Below are 21,219 nucleotides of genomic sequence, written 5' to 3' on the forward strand. Positions count from 1 at the left end.
TTGCCATTTGACAAAGATATGGAAAACGGAGGTGATGAACCTCTACACAAAACAAAGGTGCAGAAACACCATGGCCCTGCAACATCCCATCTTACACCCTTATATAAAGGAAATGATTATATATTATATATAAACACTAGCTAAAGATAAGATAAGATGATCCTTTATTAGTCCCACAAGTGCGGAATTTAGTCCCACGAGTATGAAATTTAAAATGACAGTATTCAAGCCATAACCATATCTTGCCCCAGCAGGAACCAGTCTGCAAACTGTAATTTCCTTACACTCCCTGTTTGCTAAGGGTTCTGTAGTTGATACTATTAATCTAAATGGCTAACTTCATCAACTGGTGGGAAAATAGAAATAAAACATAGTAAAATAAATAATAAAATAAGATAACTACACTTGTATGGAATTGTTGCTATGGGCACTCATTGTTGCTATGACCACCCCAAAAAAACCCAAATCCAATTTCTTTATATCTTGGCACTAGTGCGTGCCTGGTTCAGGTTAGCAAGAGAGCAGAAGAGGGGAAAAAAATTAAGGGAATAATTAAACTCATGGTCTTTGAGTAAGTCCAACTCACTTGCCTTGCTGCTTTCAGCTCACTAAGCAAAGTAAGTTTCTGTGTCCTTGGGAATCATGTATGTGTGTGGACACATACACACATTCCCCTGTAAGCGCCTCAAATCTCCAAAGAGGAAGTTAAGAGAGAGAATGAGAAAGAGCTAGAGAGAGACAGAGGCTGTCAAAGGAAGTGAAATCCTAAGAGAGAAAAAGAAAAAGAGAGAGACCCATAAGGGATGCAACCAGGCATTACCCAGTCAGAGGAATACCAGGTGGGCTCACCCCAGCAAGCACACACTCCATATGCCAGACATACAGAGTGTGAGTGAGTGCCTCTGAACTTTCTGGATGTTTGAGGGAGTGATGGAGCTGTGAGAAGCACAGTCTAACCACTCAAAAGCGATTTTGAGAAGACTGAAGCCTGTTTGACCCAGAATCAATGCAATCAAGCTAATTGGCACTCCACTGTGCTACAGGAGACAAACAACATGTTCTTCATCACTGAGGACATTGAGTTTGTCAAGAGACAAGTGGTCTTACACTTAGTAGCAGCAGGGGGGCAAAGGATTCCTTTATGATTGGACTGATTGAGGACACAAGCAATGATGCCTCTGCAAGTGGAACGGGGTCAGAAGCACATTTTGGAAAAACTGGCCTACCCTTCTGCGACTCTGCTCAATAACTATTATGTGGACAAGTTTAAGTGTTGTTAAGGAAAAGACCATGAATAAAGCAACGAGAAAACAAATGAAAGTCGGTTCTTACAAGGCAAGTGAGAGAGGCAAGAGAAAAACATTGAGAGTGCTCTCAGGAATACAAGTTGTTGAAAAAATTTAATTAGAACACAGCACACCCCTTGCTGTGTCTCACATCTACTCCCATGATAATGTCTTTGATATGAAGTTTATTATTTCATTTTTCTTTTAACGGAAGCTTTGATCTTTTTACTGAGGTGAAGCTTTTTTATTTCTCTCCTCAAATTAATCATTTGCTGCTGTAGCCATTCACTTCTGAGGTCTTGTACAAATAGGTAAACCTGATGTCTTGATTATTTTTTTTTATAATTATTGTTTTCTATATGATGATAATCCATATTTTGAGGTAAAATCTGAGGCCTGGGTGAAATGATTAAGATTTTGAGTTAAGTCTGTTTTCTAGCTCAGATAAGTCTATTTAATTACAAATTCAATTACGATCAATTACGAAATGACAGATTATACATTCATTTATTTTCTTACTAGATGAAATTCCTGTTAATAACTGAGCACTTCAAAATTATGACAAAAATTTCATGAATGTGATCAGAAAATCTGTAATTCCAAACTTTGATTAAGGCTTTATTCCAAACAATCAAGCGCAAACTAGGCACTGAGATGAAGCTGTTGTCATGATCTTCATAAACAAGATGGACGCTCCAAATCAAGTTGCGAAACCCGGATTGCCTCCTGGTGCACAAGAACGCAAACACCTGCTCTATCTTCCAAAGCAGCAATTATAGCTCAGGCTAATGAGTAGAGCCCAGACAATGCCCGATTCCTAATCTACATAACATCAGCAGCAGGCATGGGCCTGTAGCCATTCAGCAAATAGATGCTGGAGGCTGTACTAATAGGCCATTTATCTATCTATGTTAGAGTGTGAGTGTGAATGCATGTGTCACAGTTTGTGTTATATGAGTTTTTGAGTGTGTGAGTAACAGATGTTTCTTAGACCAGGTTGATTGAATCAGTTTTTTTATGAACTAAACACCCCACAAGCAAGCAATTGAGAAAACCACATGCATACAATATCATACAACATGCATACAATGATATCATACAAATGTATAATATTTCATCACTAAAAGTACCTTCATGGCCTGCAAATGACAACTACACAGGACAACAGGCCAGCTTTTCCAGTGCATTACAAAACCAAAGAATATGACCTCACATGACATCACATGCAATCATGCATTTATGCACTGGCCCAGCATTTTGTTTGCTGGGTTTGGTAATTTATAACTGACAATGGACAGTGATATTTGGCTGAAGCCTGAAATTAATAGGGACATGATCTCATCACAAATATAGGGGAAACAAAACAAAAACAAAACTCAGATTCATGGTGGAGGAGGTTGTAGGACAAGGGCAATGAATTAAGAATGAAGAGTGAAAATACCTGGACGAAAAAGCGGCAGGCACGTTCTCTTTTCTGCAGCTGAAAATCCCAAACATTTCAATTAGTCAAAGGTGTGTAGAATTGTTTCAAGTACATTCTCTTGATATTTAAAAGAACAAAAATAAATCACCTCTAACACCAACTAATTAATAGAATCAAATGCCTCAAAATGTACTGAATTATATTAATTATTCTCTCAGAGGGGAGAAAAAAAGTCAAGCCTTAATTAGCAGAAAATAATCAGCCACCCAACTCAAGTGGGGATTGAGCTCAGGCATTTCTTCTGATCCAAGAGGAGCCTCAAGGTTACATGCCTTGGATGATGAAGACAGAACAGACAGGGGAAATGGGAAATGACATATTGTTTGACCTAAAAAAAGCTAAATCGGAGAAAGGCAAGGTGGGGGTATTGAATCAGAGGCAAGATTAGACTAAGGTTACCATGTGCTTCGTTATTTCATCATAACAATAATGCTAGTGCGTTGCATGGTCTGCAATGGCAGCTCTCTTTACGTGAAGGTCCTCACTCTTCAATCATAGGCCACTCAGCAGTAGACTGTACTGACTGCAGCTCCTGGGGCTCTTTGATCTTGAAAGTGGCAGAGATCTCAGCATTTGCCATCTCAATCCCTGCATTGTCTCACAGTAAAGCCCATTGTGCTTGCTATCAAAGGAATCTTTAATTCGGTTAGCTCTTAGTACATTGCACCACAGTGATTGAACTCCCTGTTAAACGTGGACGGCATAGGTTTCCGTGCCAGGCAGAAGGGGAATTACTAGCAAAATGATAACAGAGCAGGGACAACCTTGAGACAGAGAAAGGGGAACCTTGTCACAACCTTCTTTTCCCAAAATGTTTTTAATGGTGCAGTCCAAAGCTTGCAGAATACAACTGGCAAAAATGTATAATAGCTCAAATATCAACTGAGAGATGCTTGAGAGTCGATTTGCTTAAGGCTATGTATCCTGTGAATGAGCAAATGTGATTAGTGTCACTCAAAGTCAAATTGGAAAAAGCTCTGACGCTTGTACTCTAACGTTTCTGGAATTAAATAATATTTACAATGTTTCACTTTAATTTCATTGTCATACTGTGTGTGTGTGTGTGTGTGTGTGTGTGTATGCATGTATACACACACACACACACACACACACACACACACACACACAGTGGGTAGACTTACTTTAACTTATACACTGCTCAAAAACTAAAAACTAAAAAATAAGACATCCTATTCTTATTAAATACTTACTAAATACTGCCACCCCACACCATTACTGATGTACTGCCAAATGGGTCATGCAGGAGGATGTTGAAGGCAGCATAATATTCTCCACAGCCTCTGCAGACTATGTCATGTCTGTTACATGTGCTCAGTGTGAACCTGATGTGAAGATCATAGGGCACCAGTGGCGAATTGGCCAATCTTGGTATTCTCTGGCAAATGCCAAACATGCTGCATGGTGTTAGGCTGTAAGCATTACCCCCACCTGTGACGTCGGGCCCTCATACCACCCTCATGGAGTATGTTTCTGACCATTTGAGCAGACACATGCACATTTCTGGCCTGCTGGAGGTCATTTTGCAGGGCTCTGGCAGTGCTCCACCTGTTCCTCCTTGCACAAAGGCGAAGGTAGCAATGGGTTGTTGCCCATGTCTCCTGATGTACGATGGGTGGTAGTAGCCTAGTGGGTAACACACTCGCCTAGTGGGTAACACACTCGCCTTTGAATCAGAAGACCCAGGTTCAAATCTCACTTACTACCATTGTGTTCCTGAGCAAGACGCTTAACCCTAAGTTGCTCCAGGGGGACTGTCCCTGTAACTACTGATTGTAGGTCGCTCTGGATAAGGGTGTCTGTAAATGTACTGGCCTGTCTACATTAGGTAAACTACACTGACAGACACAGCAAACCTTCTTGCCACTGATAAGCTGCACATGAAATTCTGACCATTCAATCCACACATGTTGAGTGCATTCCTTATTGCTTTCTTTGAAACAATTGTGCATGCTAATTCCAGTGGTCTCTTCTAATAATTCACTCCTCTGTCTGAAATCTTACAGGGAGAACCTGGTCGTGGCTGGTTTATGGTGAGATTACATTTATATTTACAGACACCCTTATCCAGAGTGACTTACATCTAGTAGTTACAGGGACAGTCCTCCCCTGGAGCAACTCAGGGTTACGTGTCTTGCTCAGGGACACAATGGTGTTACCCACTAGGCTACTACCACCCTTGATATTCTTTTATGGTCCAAACAGTGATCACTGGAACCTTGAGATGTTTTTGGTGTGGCCTTGGAAATTTTATTACATAATTACATAATTTATGGATATATGGAAAATATGAAATTATCCAGCAACTTAAGCATATGCCCATGGTCTAGAGTCTACAAAACCAATACTGTTTCAGAATTTAAAATAAAGCCTTTCAGTTTCATTAAAATTGGAGTAATTAGAGTAATCTTTTCTTGGGTCATTGAGAATCTTTCCCATGTACCATTTACTCATAATAATTTGGAAGAGGGCTACAACATTCACGTCAGGGAAGCAACTTAAGTGTTTAGGTACTGGCACAAGCTGGTCCCCAGAGAGCTGCAGCAAAAGCTGCTCTAGCTCAGCAGGGCCATTCTGATTGCCGGAATCAAAATGAAGTTTGCAAAGGCAATTTGGAAACAGGTGTTCTTGTTCTATGACAAGAGAAGCTGCTCGGGCAAATTAGCCACTGACATTTTGAATTTCACTCATGTTGACTTTTAGTGGCTTGTGCTGTGGACAGAGTGGATTGTTTTTGTCTGAACCTGTCTGAGTGTGCCATGCTGCACTATGTTCAGCTCTTGAAGGGAGGGTTTTGGTGGGAGAATTATAACTGTACAATGCATGCACAAACTGATGTGGCTGATGGTAACTTTTTAAAAAATTTATTAGTGCTCATGTATGTCTCTTGGTCTTTCTGTGCACTTGTTGTATGTCTTGTACATACATCGTATGTACATTGTATGTCTTTCCCTCTGTGCAGTTGTAGCATAAGTAATTTCTGAATCTGATTCTAATTGTGAAAATGCATAATTACGTGAAATCATGACAGCCTCTTTGTGTTCACTTTTTGGTTAATATGACAGTAAGGGGATTTTTTTTTTCTTTTCACTCTGAAGCTCCTCCCATGTTCAGCAAAGCGCTCAGAACATAGTGCAGAAAACCTAGGTTGAACATTTTATCTGATGGGGGTGGGCAGGAGCACTCATCATTAAAATAAAACCTATGTTTGAAGCCAATCTTCTCACTGTGTGAAAGGAATACAAAGCATGCCACCTCCAGAGATGATGGGTTAGATGAGTAAGTTACTGCAACATATTTTGGGAAAACAGGGAGTATGTTTCTGATCGTACACATTGCAGGAACAAGGCTGTGCTGGGATGAGGGATCCGGGACATTGAAGCATTAGCAGCACATTAGGATTAGCAGTTAGCCGAAGAATCACCTTATTCAGGCTCCGGGCTGCGCTGTCCTTCCCTCCTGGGGTGAGATTTCTCAGCTGAACATCCAGCAGCTCCACCAGCTGGCCGAGGGCTTTGACTGTGTAGCTGATGTCTCCTGCCTGGAAGTGGCCTTTAGTCTGCTCTGATAACTCTCTGGCAATGATGGCCGCAGTATCTCCTGCCCTCAGCTGCTTGACATTGAAGAAAGAAAGAAAAAAAATCAGTACAATATTTTTCACGGTATACATTTAGTTCTGTTTAGTTGGTATGGTGGCAACTTAGAACTGACAGTGAATTTAGATTTTCTTTGTTCAATTCTCAGTAGTGGAGGGTGGATCAATAGTAGCATCAATACTTTGATTCAGCTGCATGTCCATGGCCTGAGACTATTGCTGGGGTGTTCTCTTGTGCACCAAATCAGTAAACTGGAGGAATGATAGACACAGTACTGAAGCTCAGATCCTTGGTCATGGTTCTCACTATAATGACAATGGCCAGTGAATTTACAATGTTATATTGTCTCTTTTTTATATACCAATCATTATTTAAACCCTCTATTCTGAAATGGACCAGCAGCCAACCAAATGGTCAATATCTGCATTAATGATAAAGCAATGACATCAGATGAAAGCCAACCTCACAAAATAATATGTCCTAGTAATAATATTACACACCATCACATTAATCTGTATTTAAACATCCTCTGCTTAACAATGAATGTACCCAATTTGAGATTCAAATTCATGAACTCATTATTTCAAAACACATTTTCCCCCTCAACACACTACATTGCATTTTACATTTTTAGGCTGTTTTGGAATTGATGTTTGATGTGTACACATTCCTTGATTATTCCACTATCAGATCCAATTTATGAGGTGTGGCATTTCTCAGCTGAATGCTTGTGAGGGGCAATGCTGCATCATGAAGCAATTACAGGAGTCAACTATCGGGGGGGGGGTTCCAAAAGATGGCAGATTACTGCTTCAAAACTAATAGCTTGCAGCATTTAAATGTGACACAAAGCAGAGCTTTTGTGCATTTCCTTATGCCAGGTTTTAATGTAGTCAGAGTCTGAGGCTTTCCAGCCATCCAGTCTACTTTCAGAAGGTTTCATTTACATTGTCTCCAGGCATGAAAAGTGTTTTGTATCAATCCATTATTTTTCTCTGCCTCTGAGTTGTGACTAAAGGCACAGAAAAAATAAACCATTCAATTTTTTTTTCTAAGGAAAAATATTTAATTAAAATATTCCTCTAGCTAAGGATGGATCTGTTTATTTGCTAATGAGTGTTATGTAGCAGTTGTCCACAAACCACTGCTTTGTGGTTGTCTTTGTCTGCTGGTTTAAAATTTGCTTAGCATATCTCTGCCAACCAGTTGGCCTAATGATGTGAAGGAATTCCACTCCACATGGCAGTGTGTCAGTGACATGACATTCAAACAAAACCCAATGGTAGAACACATCTTTTGCCTTATCACCACCATTACAATATACACTTCATTACATCAGCAATGGAGGGCACATGCTTTTTTATCTGTTCACCACGCCCTCCACAGCTCAATTCATGGTTCAAGGCACCCTTTAGATAAAACAACAACATAGAGTACACAACACAACACAACCTAAGGGAGATCTCAGATTTTTTTATTAATCTTTAACCACTGGCTGCTTTGAAGTGTGATTTCTTGCTGCTTGTAGTCTATCCAGACAGTCTTGCTATCTTGTGTTCGATGTTTATTTAAAAATTTTGAATCAGTCATATATTTAAGTCTTTGTGAAATAGACAGTGGAAGAGGACCAGGGGCTCTGACCTCATCTACATGCTTAATAAGAGTATGTGGGGGGAAAAGGCAATGCATACGTAGATTGTAATTGATTTTATTTACTCATCCATCATTTGCAATCATCGCTTCATTGTTTATTAGCAGAAACAATTATAGTGGCTTAAGATCCCAAGCATGGGAATGGGCACTATGCCTTAGTCTTCCAGCCACTTTCTCTCTTTTATCTGCCGTATCCTTACATTCATATGGTCTTTCTTGTAATGTCTCAATTTTTCCCTTTCCCTACTCCTCATGTTTGTCTTCTCCTGCTAGACTGCTCCATTATTCTCTTCTCGCTGACTTCATTGTAGCTGTTTCTGTGATGAATTCTTAGGCTCACAACACCATATTCCACTCTCTCAATCTGTTGTTTCCCTTTGTTCCAATCTCAACAGACAGACACACACACACAGACAATCGTGTAGACTCTCATTCTTATTTTTTCCCTTTTCCCTTTCTCCAACATTTTTTTCTCTCTAATGAGAGGAAGAAAGGATTGAAATGTGCAAACCTCCTGACTGAAACTGGCTGTGTCTGACAGGCAGATTCTCATTCAAAATTCTCAGTTCTCCGCACAAGATGGGTTTGACAACACCACTCATTTTACTTATTTTATCAAATTTAATCATGTCTGTGTTAAAATTTTATTAATGTTCAATAAATAATTTCAGAGTCATAATGATTTGAATTAAATTTTAATTGAAAAAAAAAAATAAATAAACAAGGTTGCAGTTATACATTCAAATGTATACACTCATCTTTTATGGCACATGAGTACAGTGGGTGGTAGTCACACTACTGACAGTGGCGGTTCTAGAGACGGGGCCAGCCTGCACTGTTCATTGACTAAAACAGATTTTATTTTTTAATTGATATTGATATAATAAGAATGTAATAGAATTTCTTTCTACCACTTAGAAACACGCACACAAAGCAGGACTGGAGGAAATGCTGAGCTTTTTCTGAGTGTCCAGAGATCTACAACTCGATATTATCATCTTACTGGGAGTTTTGCACTGAGCCCCATGGCGTGACTGAACGTAGTCTAAATAGTCCCATAAGGGTCATGTGAAATGGGATGTTTAGTTTAATTGAGTTGAATAAAAAAGTCAGTATTGTTGTCAGTATTGTTGTCAGTATTGTTGTCAGTCAGTATTGTTGTTCACTGTTTATATTTGAATAAAGGTTTTGACATGCAACAGTTTACCAATTTTTACCAATGTTATTTAATTTAATCTTGACAATAGATGTGTTGAATGGAATCTTTGTATTCCATTCAATGGAATACAATGACTGTGTAATTGACAAATATTTTAATTTGTATTGTTCTCTTTCAAAGAGAACAATACACGCACCAAACGCACGCACCACAAACTTTCTGAACCCTAACACAAACACACTGACGGTGCACCAGTCACTCTGTGCAGCTTTGGTCTGCCAACTATCTCACTTGTCACTTTGTCACTTTAAACTTACCTCTTTTGCACTACATGGTTCTGCACTCTCCACCATGTGCCCTTATTTGTATATGGTGTTTTTAAAATTGTATATTGTGTTTTTTAAAATTGTATTTATACCTTTTGTATTCAATGTTACTGTTTTGTATTTAATGTTACTTGTAAGCACCATGGGTCTGAGAGTAATGTAATTTCAATTCTCTGTATGTCCTGTACATGTGGCAGAATTGACAATAAAGCTGACTTTGACTTTGACTTCACCAATGTATTATAATTTCAATGATACCAGTTGCACAACATGTTATGGCAGTGTGCACAATAGACAGACCGTACTGTCAAACTGTACTGTAATTGAGAGACAGCTGCTTGTATCCATCCCCATGCTAACATTGAACTATGGTGAAGGAACAAAATAAACACCATTTAAAAATACAAACCTTCAAACTGTTCTGACCAAATTTTATAAATGTCTGGACAATCATATTAGGAACAAGAAAGTCTTTGATCGGGTCTGCACTGCTCCTGGAGTAAGGTGAAATCTACACCAAATGTGACCACCTATCCTTGATCTTCATCTCAGCCTACAAGCCAATTTTGGCCAGTGGAACCAAAACTCAATAAAAAAACAGAAGTCTGTAGAGCCTTACAAGACTGCTTTGGGGACATTTTTTTGGAGAGCTCTTTGAACATGCAGCCATGCTGACTGAGGCAGAATATTTAAAACATCAGAGTACTATATACTACATAAAGAAATGAATGAATAATTTAATTGATAAATACAAAGAGTGGTGGGCTAGCGGACCCGGAAGTGAACATGTATTCTGAAGGTTACCCCAAAACCACAAGTTTTTTTTTTTTTTTTTTTTAAGGTGCCACTGAAGTGCCATTCAGCAAAGTAACGTCCCCAAACATTGCACCCTGGGCATGGCTGCCCACTGCTCACTAAGGGTGATGGATTAAATGCAGAGGACACATTTTGATGTGTGCACCGTGTGCTGTCCCTAACAATGAAAATCACTTCACTTTCACTTCATCAAGCACCAAGCACATAGACATCTCTTACATCAATTTCTGCATTGATACTATAATCATCCAAAACAGATGAGAGCCCTGGTTCAATATCAAGGTCAGAGACCTGCTCAAAACCTGGGACATAACACTGCAATCAGTAGACAGAGATGTAAAACGTTCTAAGGACAACTTCAGTAGAAGACCGGTTTCACAAAAATGAAAATGAACTCTTTAAACCTACCAGGTAACAGCTAAACAGCATCAAGGTCCGATGGTGTTTCAGGATGGGTGTAAAAAGGACTAGAACTCTTACCTTCTGGTTGATGTGGTTGACCCATGGGGAGGTGCAGTTGCTGAGGTCAGGTCCTTGCAGGTCCCAGTAGCCCTCAGGTCCAATGCAAGCAAACGTTGCCATGCCTTTAGATTGAGATTACAAGACAGGTATTACACTGGGCAAGAAATATTTCCAACAAGCTCTAAAGCTGAGTGTGTGCCATGACCGTGTGTCAGTGTGCAATTTGACTAAAAGAGGCCAGCCCCTCTTCATATATTTAAATTAATGGTGGTGGTCGCATTAACACAGGAGACATGCTCCAGTTACCCATGTACCCCAAGGGTAGGACAAGCCAAGACTGAATGCTATGCATCTTTTCCACTGCTTTGTTCTTGTCCACCTTTTTGTCCTTCTTAATCTGGTGGCCAGTTGTGACCTGATAAGGGTCTGGCCAGAGGGATGCTTATAAAGCACTCACACTGCACTCATTTATTCTATGTGTGCTCTGAAGCTGTTATGCCCACGTACAACACATAAATATAGGGAGTCACATACAATCTGTCCTTAGGTCTGTATTTTAGGTACCTGTCAGTAGGCAGTTTTGTTAAAGCTGTAACAAAGGGTCTTTGAACATGCAAGCTAAATTACAGAAAAAAACTGATTTAAAATATAGTCTTGTGCATGTAGATGAAGGCTTCCATTATTCAGGACAACCTAGAACTAAAAAGAAAAATCACTGTTTGACCCATGTTATAATGTGTTCATCAGATCATCAAGCAAAACCAGGGCTTAATAATAAAGAGTGCAATGGTTTAATGAATACATGAAAGAAAAATTATGTTTGCTGATAATGAACACAATGTCCTGTAGCCATCCATCTTCTTAATAACAAAATGATATTACTGCCTACCATTTAAACTACCTCCAGATTATTCAATCTATTTGCATCAGTTCATTAGGCTGCACAATACTGTATTGTCTGCTGTGTATCTTAAGCAACAGTCAATTTTGACTGCTTATGTTCAGTTCAGAATATTGGTTTTCAAGCATATTATCCATTACAATGTAAATTTGGTAATAAGATCCACATGCACATTCTTATAGGTAAACTGATTGAGGAGACTCCTTTAAAGCTCAAATGCAGGAGTTCATTACAAAAGATCAATTAGTTACCTTCAAGGGGAATGCCGGGGACTTCTTCGGGCAGAAGGGGAATGGGGAATAAACGGAATGACCGGCCACACATTTGGGTGTCTTACTTAGACTTTGGGATGAAGATAAAAATCAGATCAGCACTGCTGTACCAGTGTGCATACCGTGAAAGCACTCGATGCGTCCTGCTGAGTTAACTTTCTAATAGCCCAGCAGTGAGTCGCAAGGTCCTTGAGTCTCTTAAACGCAGCACTGCTGTCTCAGCTTGTCTAGACCCTGCCCTATGATCAGCCACTTGTCATCTGCTCTCTCCCTGCTCCTAACCCCAGGAAGTCCATATATGGCATTCCTAATTATGTTTGTTTTGACTCAGTTAGGTCCTGTCAGGTGTCATGTCAGTTTCCCTTTTATTTTTTCCCATTGTTTGCATTCTTTTCTGTATTGTATTGAGTACAATAAAACGTTTTAGATCAAGGTTTGATGCAACTGTGGCCATTTTTGTATACTGACTGAAAATACAAAGAAAATCTAGTGTCAGACAGCTATGTTACAGTAATAGGGAAGGTGTGTAAGAGAAAACAGCCAGACATTGCCATGGACAATTTCAGAGAACAGAGCTCTCCCTGGTACATATTTCTGGCAACAAGTGAGCTGTCCTCCGCAAAAAGGTCTTAGAGGTGGGGATATTCCTGCTCCCCATTAGGGGGCGTTATATGCCTGAACCAGACCTAACCCTTCTCTGTTCGCTCTCTTTACCACTCCCACTCAACTTCTTTCCCCAAGTTGTCCCTCCCTCCCATCCAAATCTCGAGCCTTGACCCTCCATGCCTGTTCTGGTGCAGTTGCCCATCTCACTAGCTCCGATTCATCCATTGGTTTGTGTATGCAAACTGACATGGTAGGGTAGACTGGGTCAAATTGGAAGCCTGAGGCAACTGTATGAGCAAAGGATGTCAGCAAAACTTTCATGGGAATTTGTGAGTTTGGCTTTTGCTCAGACACAGATAATGCTAGATCCATGCCTCATTAAATCTTTAACTCTCATCATTCTGTGCACCTTTCTTCTTCCTAGTCCTGGTTCTTTTGCTTCCATATGGCTGCCATTGTTACATTTTGGCAGCAAGTACACCTGTTTCTAAAAGTCCAGATTTCCTAGGGTGCCATCATTAATACAACATCAATGTTGTTTTTATCCCTTATACACAGGGTTTTGCTATTGGCCATGCCTGCTCTGTTCTGTAATAAGGCACCCATATGAGGTCAAGTTGTGCCACAACCTCCATTGTTTCAGCAAGCATGACAAAAACGAATGGTCAATGCGAAACAGGGAAGGTTGAATGAGTAGGAAAAAACTTTGAAAACATTAACTCATATAAACTCTGAATGACATGTAATTTCCAGCAGTCCTCTCTCGTATGATGAGTCCATCAGAAGCCTGTCTGTCTAGAAAGCTATGGCATGGGTGAGTGAGTAAGTGAGTGAGAGAGAGAGAGAGAGAGAGAGAGAGAGCAAGAGAAAAGCAATAGAGAAAGGGACGATAAGCAAAACCATGAATAGTTTTCAAATGAAAAAGCAGCAGATGAGAAACATGAAGAGGTTTTCTCATCTTGTCTCAAAGTGCTTTGCCTGTGAGGATGAACACATAGAGACATTTTTTTCCCTCGTCACCTCTGCTGTAGTGTGCTCAAGCAATGAACAATAGGGCTGATAAGTTATCTCAACCCTCATGAAGAGAAACTGATTGCCAAAAATAACCTGTTTTTCTGGTAATTATATATGTATTGGTACTTAGTTGGACATAAAACAATACATAGTTTAGTGTCTAGACTTAAGAAGCCATTTTGACCTGGTTTCCAAAAAAGAGATAACACCTTTTAGTTTTATGCCATGTATAAAAAACTAGGCTAGTGTGTTGCTTGTGAAATTTTATAAATGCAAGGCGGTTTGGCAGGCATATATAGTGCATCCAGAAAGTATTCACAGCACATCACTTCTTTCACATTTTGGAAGACTTATACTTTTTTATTCCATAAGCAGTGGTGGAGGAAGTACTGAAGCTTAGTACTTAAGTAAAAGTACAAATAACCTGCAAAATATGTACTCAAGTAAAAGTAGAGGTGCTACATCAACAATCTTACTTAAGTAAAAGTCCTAAGTACATACTTTTAAATTGACTTTAAAGTATTTTTTTTAAGTAAAAATACTCACACAATGGTTTGTATCAACATCTGGGGTGTGCCATTTTGTAAAAGCATAGTACATATACTGGCTTATGCCTGTACTGATGTCGATGACCGTAATAATTACAAGCAATTATACAGTATATGTGTATTGGAAAGTTTGGTGTGCTTATTGTGCGTGCACTCTGCAATACTGTGTGTACCTTAGAATTATGTGGATGACAAGTTATCTACTAGGTATGACAGACAGAAGGAGAAGACTGAAGGAGGTTCAGATAGAAGGACATTGTATTGAAAATGTTTAAAAAAAAAAAAAAACAAACTAAAGAACGAATGTGAACTAGTTCATTTTTTGAGCTGTGAACTTGCTTCAATTTTTTTTAAATTAACTATGAACGTGAACTAGTTCTTTTTCAGTGTGAACTGGCACAACACTGAGCTGGACATTATGCTAGCAAAGACATTAAGCTATCTTCTCTGAGCTAATAAACCAGTTTTATCCTACCACCGTGTTAAAAAAATAATAAAGTTACACTGGTGTGATTTTTATACTATTTCTGTATGTCAGCATACATTTTGCTAGATAATAGTATCATAACATGTCATAACATACCCAAAAGCATAGCATACCATAGCATAGCTTACCCCTATATGTTTTTTCAAATTTGAAGGGAAGTTTTTAAATGCCAACAATTCTTGTTGTGGCAGGCATGGGATGCAAAGAAATCGCAAGAACTCATTCTTTGCTCCTTTGTACTCAAATAAATTTTTGTCTTGATCCGGAATGGCAGGGGTGACTCCGGATCCGGAGTTCGGACCGGAGTTTCATGTTCGTCTCATGTAATGTTCCCTGATCATGTTCACCCGTTGTATATTTATATAATTGAGGAAATTGTGTTCATAAAATGTAACGAGTAATGGCATAAATTGTAGAAATGTAGTGGAGTAGAAAGTACAGATAGGTAAAAATGTACTCTATATATATTGGGACAACATGGGGGAAATGGTGGATGTTGCACTCCTCCACTTTCATTTGAGAATGACCCACAGATGCTCAATAGGGTTTAGGTCTGGAGATATATATATATATATATATAATTGGTCAGTACTAACCAATTAGAGACTCCAACACCTGCCTCCAGGAATGTCCTGATGCATACATAATTCAGCTGCTGCAAATTCTTGGTTGAACCCTCCCTAAATGAGGAGGCTTGAAAACTTTTCTGTTCAGCTAACAGGACTGACTGCAACACTGCAAGACCCTCTTACCTAACATCCCCGCCGGGCATGGTTGCCTGACCATCAGCCCCTGTCGCGTTTTGGGCCAGGACACGTCTGAATCCAGCATGGGGCTGCAGTACTCCATGGCAATGTTTGGCAGCAGAGAAGCTGGGTTAGATTGGATGGTTGCTTCTAGAACACTGCCCTCTGCTGGTGGGGGTTCAGTAGTGGTGGTGCTGGTGGTAACAACTGGTGAGTGGGTGGTTGTGGTAGTGGATGTTGTTGTTGTAGTTGCACTGACTGTAGTTGGCCTTGTGGTTGTCCTGGTGGTAGTTGTGTCCATGAGGACATGCACAGATGAAGATGACTCTGCAACAAGAGACACAATTGACCCATGTTAAGCATAACTGATTGCAGAAGCTCCTAATCATCAATTAATCTCTAAGAATCAGTGTATTGAATACATAGTTTGAGAAAGATCTTACATTTATGACAGTCACCGGGAATGGAAAGTAGGAACTCAATGTTTACTAAGTGACTTTAAAAGTGTTCTGAGGTTTGAGGCATGAATTAAAGTGATGAGGCTGATGAGGCCTTGTTATAGTACAAACGCTGTCTCTCCTTTGCCCTTTTCCATGAAAGACTTTGCCTGGGAAAAAAAAACTTCCACTTGAAATGCTAATAGCAATATTAAGTATGCAATACAAATCATATATAAAAGAGCAAGACACAGTGTGATTATGCAATGGTAACTGAGGAATAAACCTTTTTTTTCTTACTGTATTTGTGCTCAGGGGTATATTTCTTAGTTTTAACAGTTGAATCTACCAGCATAATTGGTCTGGTAGCATGCATGCTCATGATGAAGGACATGTGTGATTTAATGTTGGGAATGGGTTGAAATCATCCAAAATAAAGATGTGGGAGGTGTTACAGCTGTCAATCTTTGCTATTGGCTCCTCCTGTTTTAACCCTCCGAGTTCATCTTCTGTCCGTCTGACATCATGACACTCAAACCAAAAGGAACCAGCAAGCAGTGTTTTTTGTTAGCATCAGTTTGCTTCTCTAAATCCTGAAGACATGTGATGAAATGTACGACATCTATTTAAGCGAAATCAAGCCCTCAGTCTAAGTTAAGTTACTGTGAAAAAATAATAGGTCAACAACATTCAAATTTTTTTTTTTTCAGGTCTCATATCTGACAACAAAAAGTTTCTCTCTAACTATGTCAGTACAGTAGAAGACACTTTGCACAGAATCAATGGGACTTGGCAGGAATCAGAAGATCTGTAGAGCCAGTGTTTGCTTCATAGCTGTCCGATTCCTCAACACATTTCCAACAGCGCACAAACATAAAAGCATTCAAAACTTAAGCCAATGCAAAGACAAAAAACTTCCTGTTTTTCCTGCTTTCTGCCTCTCCTTTTTCTAGTAGAGGAATATCACACAAGGTTCTTGTTGGATATGGTATACGTTTGCGAATGAAGAAGGGGTTATGGGGTGGAGGGCGTCCATACCTCATACATGACTATAATCAACCCACCAAGCTACCGAATCCATTCTCCTCCTTTTTAATAAAATACGCTAACAAGCAGTTCCATTTTAAAAAACAATATAAATAATTTACTGATAAGCAAGGTCTTGGATTAGGCACTATAAACATAGAAGAGAGGTCAATATCAAGATTTGTGGAAGTCAGTGAGTAATCCAAAAAATCAGACTGGGAGCAGAGAAGCCTCTTGGTAGCAAAAAGTGCACACCAGCAGCATCCAATTATTCCCAGCTACGACATTAGTTGCAGACTAATTAGAGCAAGGAAGCTGACATCTAGTGTAAGAAAAAATTAGATTTGCTGGGTGAAAATATAGTGACATCACAGTGGAGGACCTGAATATGTTTTTGTGGGGCTGTTCTGATATTGGCATAGTTGCACGTGCTGCAACACTCCTGGGTGGGTCTGCTAGGTGCCACATATCAGCTTCATGTTTAAGACACCGAAAGGGAGAATCAAGCGATCCTCACACAGAATACATCTTATAAGCACGTCAATTCACAGCAGACTAGAGAGCACAATCTGTCCAACACTAATTCTCCCCCTCATAACAACATTTCGTTCACCATCCTGGTAGCTTTTTGTTGAAAAAATTTAAAAATTTGCTTGCAATTTAAAAGAGGTAAGCAGATGCAAAATGATCCTTTTGTTCCACAAAGAGAAATATACAGTATCACTGATCCATCTACTTTAGCAAGATGAATCTTATTTACCTAAAGCATTAATGGATAAATTGCCTTTAAACCCAGAGCAAAAAACATATTCTACAGAGCAGACTTACGACAATAGCTCAACAAAAACCACACTGCAGAACCGAAGTGTACCAAAGGAATGTTTCTTTAAGTTTATCGGTATGTTGTCACACAAAAGGAAACCTCTCTCTCTCTCTTAGTCAAATAACCTTTTTGACTAATGAAGACTAAACATTAATGCTGGTCATGTGACTATGGCTATAACAAAAAATATCATGTATTATTGTTGATTAATAAAAACAAAACTAAATATGTTTACAAGATAAAAAGTATACTAAACTGTCTCTTTATTTTCGCTGATGAAAACCAGATGAGACATTATTTCCTAGTGTTTAATTGCATTATTATATCGCAGTTGATGATGTCACTTCGGCAATATGCAATTACAGAATTAGTTAGATTTCAGGATACTCAGACTGTAAATGATGGTAGTAGCCTAGTGGGTAACACACTCGCCTATGAACCAGAAGACCCAGGTTCAAATCCCACTTACTACCATTGTGTCCCTGAGCAAGACACTTAACCCTAAGTTGCTCCAGGGGGACTGTCCCTTTAACTACCGATTGTAAGTCGCTCTGGATAAGGGCGTCTGATAAATGCTGTAAATGTTAATTATAAATGCTCAGACTTTTACTCCACTGAAACCTGACTACACTAAAATGAGTTTGAAGTGACTAAATCTGAAAAAAAAAAAAAAATGACAGCTTGACGCAAAGACTAGTCTAAAACTAAAATTAAGACAGGCCGGTAAAAATATATATATACTGGTAGGTCCATTCTGAACAATATGACTAAAGCATCAACCTGGACTGCTTACCTCTGCTTGGCGTAGATTAATTTGCTGTGAATTATTAAAAAGGGCACTTTATTCAACCTCAAACTAAAAAAAAGTTTTTTTTATTTCACCATGCAGCCTCCACAAAGTTGTTACCAAGTCTCCTTGTGCATGAAACATTCCTGCCTCTAAAGAGTGATAAAATAACAATGCTGGAGTATGTTTGCTGTCCCGTCTTGTCTTCCTCAGAGCAACTTACCTGAAAAAGACAAACGCTTGTACTGTCAATCACAGATTAACACATCTCTCATCTCTAAGTGGTTTCAATACTCCTCACAACAAAGGCAGGGCTGCCTCTAATCACTGAGACAAGCAGGGAGAGGGCCTATGATAAACTCTGTTATAGAGTGAGAATGGGGGACTAACACCCAAGGATCTCAGAACGCCAGCGCTATCTGGATTGACGGACGATACCCATTATTCAGCATTGTCCTGGACTATTGTCTGCACCTCAAACAGTAAGCTATTATGCTCATTTTAAAAGCATTGATCCTCACATAATTAGTTCTGCACTCTGACCAAGAGATGGAGAGTAGAAAGAGGGAAAAGCATAGAGTCTCAGATTAGTTAATTATTTTGAAACGGATGAGCAATGACCCAGGATGATGAAGAACTCTCTGCACCAGATAAGGAGGGCTGCTGGCATATCCACGAGTCAAAGACATCCAGATCATTTCCCTTTGTTACCAACTCAACTGTCATAACAGCTCAGCAAAAATGGAAAGCGTTTCTCTTGAGTCTTTCAGTACAGCGCAGCAGCCTTTGCCAAACTGTCCAAACATTCATGCCAGATGACGTCAGATTTTAAGGCCAAGATGATTAGTGCTAAATGCCACATTAAATTGTATGTTTGAGATGAGGAAGTCACAAATCAACCCACAGGCCATTATTTCTCAGAGGGTCCTTGTATCTCTACATATGGGTTAAATTATGGGTCAGTTTCTTATGGTTAAGACATACTTTGAAAGGGCTACAAAGGGCTTCTGTGTTTTGGCCATGATGTTTGATGAGGCTGTCTCACAGTGATTAAAGGACCTACCTACCTACATTCAGGTTGTCTTAACAAGACTCACTGCATTTGACGTGTTGACTGCAATATGGCTAATTCTCTAACTCAATCTCCGATTTCCCTTTTATACACAGCATCACGTCAAAACTCCAATAATCATTTCTCTCAGTGACATTTGTAAAGCCTCGCAGCCCGTATTGGTTGCTACAGTTTAATGATCAGATTCTCTTCACAACAAAACTGACAGTTTACAGTTTCTCTGACCTCCATGTTCAAATGATTAAATTCCCTCTAAATGGAACTATTATATGCTGTTGTCAACGTGCGAGTTCGGGGACAAACTTGCAGACATGCTATGAGTGGGGGACAAGTTGCCGTATGAGGAGTGGACACTGGAAGAACTGGGGAGGATGACCGGAGGCGCTTGGCCATTGAGACGGAGGCAGGAAGTGAGAGGGAACGGGAGTGGAGCAGAAGACGTGCCGCAGCACAGCGGGGAGGGAACTCTGGCAGCAGGGAAGGAGGCAAGGGGGTGAGGCTGGGGTGGACCGGAACAGAGAACAGGGAGACGGCTGGCTTGAACACGGTCCGGGAGTGTGGGTTGGATGGGAGGGCGTCTTGGGTGGCAGGAAGGTGAGGTAACATATATGTATTGTCGTAGCAAAAGGGGCAGGCAAACTCAAGGTCGAAGACAGGCAAAGGTCATGGTCAAAAGGCAGAATCAGTCAGGCGTTTGTAAAGAAGGCTAGTGTCTCTGGGAATTAAATTCAACAAAGAGTGGGCAGCATCCCCCTGGCCATCTGACTTTATAATGGGCACTACCCACTCTCACTTCTGTCCCTGGCTGATCTTGCTCCCTCTGGTGGGATGGAGATGGTATGTTGGCCGTGACAGCTGAATTCAATGTACCTGTGCTATAAGGGATATGTGTATAAATTCCATATTATCCTATAAAAAACACAAAGGTATGTGTGACTTTGGTATTGGTGACAATAATTTTCTTGTATAATATGATACAAGTTGGGGCAGTGGTGGCCTAGTGGTTAAGGAAGCGGCCCCGTAATCAGAAGGTTGCTGGTTCGAATTCCGATCTGCCAAGGTGCCACTGAGGTGCCACTGAGCAAAGCACCGTCCCCACACACTGCTCCCCGGGTGCCTGTCATGGCTGCCCACTGTTCACTCAGGGTGATGGGTTAAATGCAGAGGACAAATTTCACTGTGTGCACTGTGTGCTGTGCTGCTGTGTATCACGTGTGACAATCACAATCACTTCAAGTTCACAAGAAAAGGTTGTCTCAAATCTCTGGATATGTAGAAGGCATACAGTGTGTTCTTGATGTGAATAGTCCTGTCACTGGCTCCATCATAAATATAGCACACAATATATGAAAAAGAATCAGCAAGTCCTCATATTCTTCAATCTTTGACATGTATTGACAAATATCTGTGTTGAGAATTTTCTATGTGCATTCCTCTCACACCAGGCCTGCAAATCTGCATGACACAGTGGCTTCCCTGAATTATGCATTAGGAAGTGCACTAAAGCTCTGATATCATCTGACATGATGGGACTGTAATAGAGGCAAGAAAAGCAGTGTCAGGCAATTAATTACGCTGCCCAACCTCGCTGAGCTTTTGAGGCCAGTGACAGGTTGGGTATGGACCACATAAACATTTGAGATGTCACCATAACACCACCAGTAACTGCAAAGAAAAGGACAATCTCTGTGGGCAAACTTG

The 21,219-nt window shown here is 40.0% G+C and overlaps 1 protein-coding gene across 17 annotated transcripts in view; it reads right to left on the reverse strand.

Annotated features, from left to right (window-relative positions):
- Nucleotides 1-21,219, reverse strand: part of LOC114784646 (adhesion G protein-coupled receptor L3) — a 233,205-nt gene that overhangs the window by 72,045 nt on the left and 139,941 nt on the right. For 14 of the 17 annotated variants that reach the window (XM_028970298.1, XM_028970311.1, XM_028970196.1 and 11 more), the window contains 4 exons: nucleotides 15,380-15,700; nucleotides 10,818-10,921; nucleotides 6,212-6,397; nucleotides 2,728-2,766 (listed from right to left, as the gene is read on the reverse strand). In XM_028970298.1, coding sequence (XP_028826131.1) covers nucleotides 2,728-2,766; nucleotides 6,212-6,397; nucleotides 10,818-10,921; nucleotides 15,380-15,700 — 650 coding nt within the window. The remainder of the gene's footprint in view (nucleotides 1-2,727; nucleotides 2,767-6,211; nucleotides 6,398-10,817; nucleotides 10,922-15,379; nucleotides 15,701-21,219) is intronic. The other 3 variants (XM_028970307.1, XM_028970254.1, XM_028970205.1) reach the window with 1 other exon arrangement.

This window comes from Denticeps clupeoides, chromosome 1, assembly GCF_900700375.1.
Source record: "Denticeps clupeoides chromosome 1, fDenClu1.1, whole genome shotgun sequence".
Classification (NCBI taxonomy): Eukaryota; Metazoa; Chordata; class Actinopteri; order Clupeiformes; family Denticipitidae; genus Denticeps; species Denticeps clupeoides.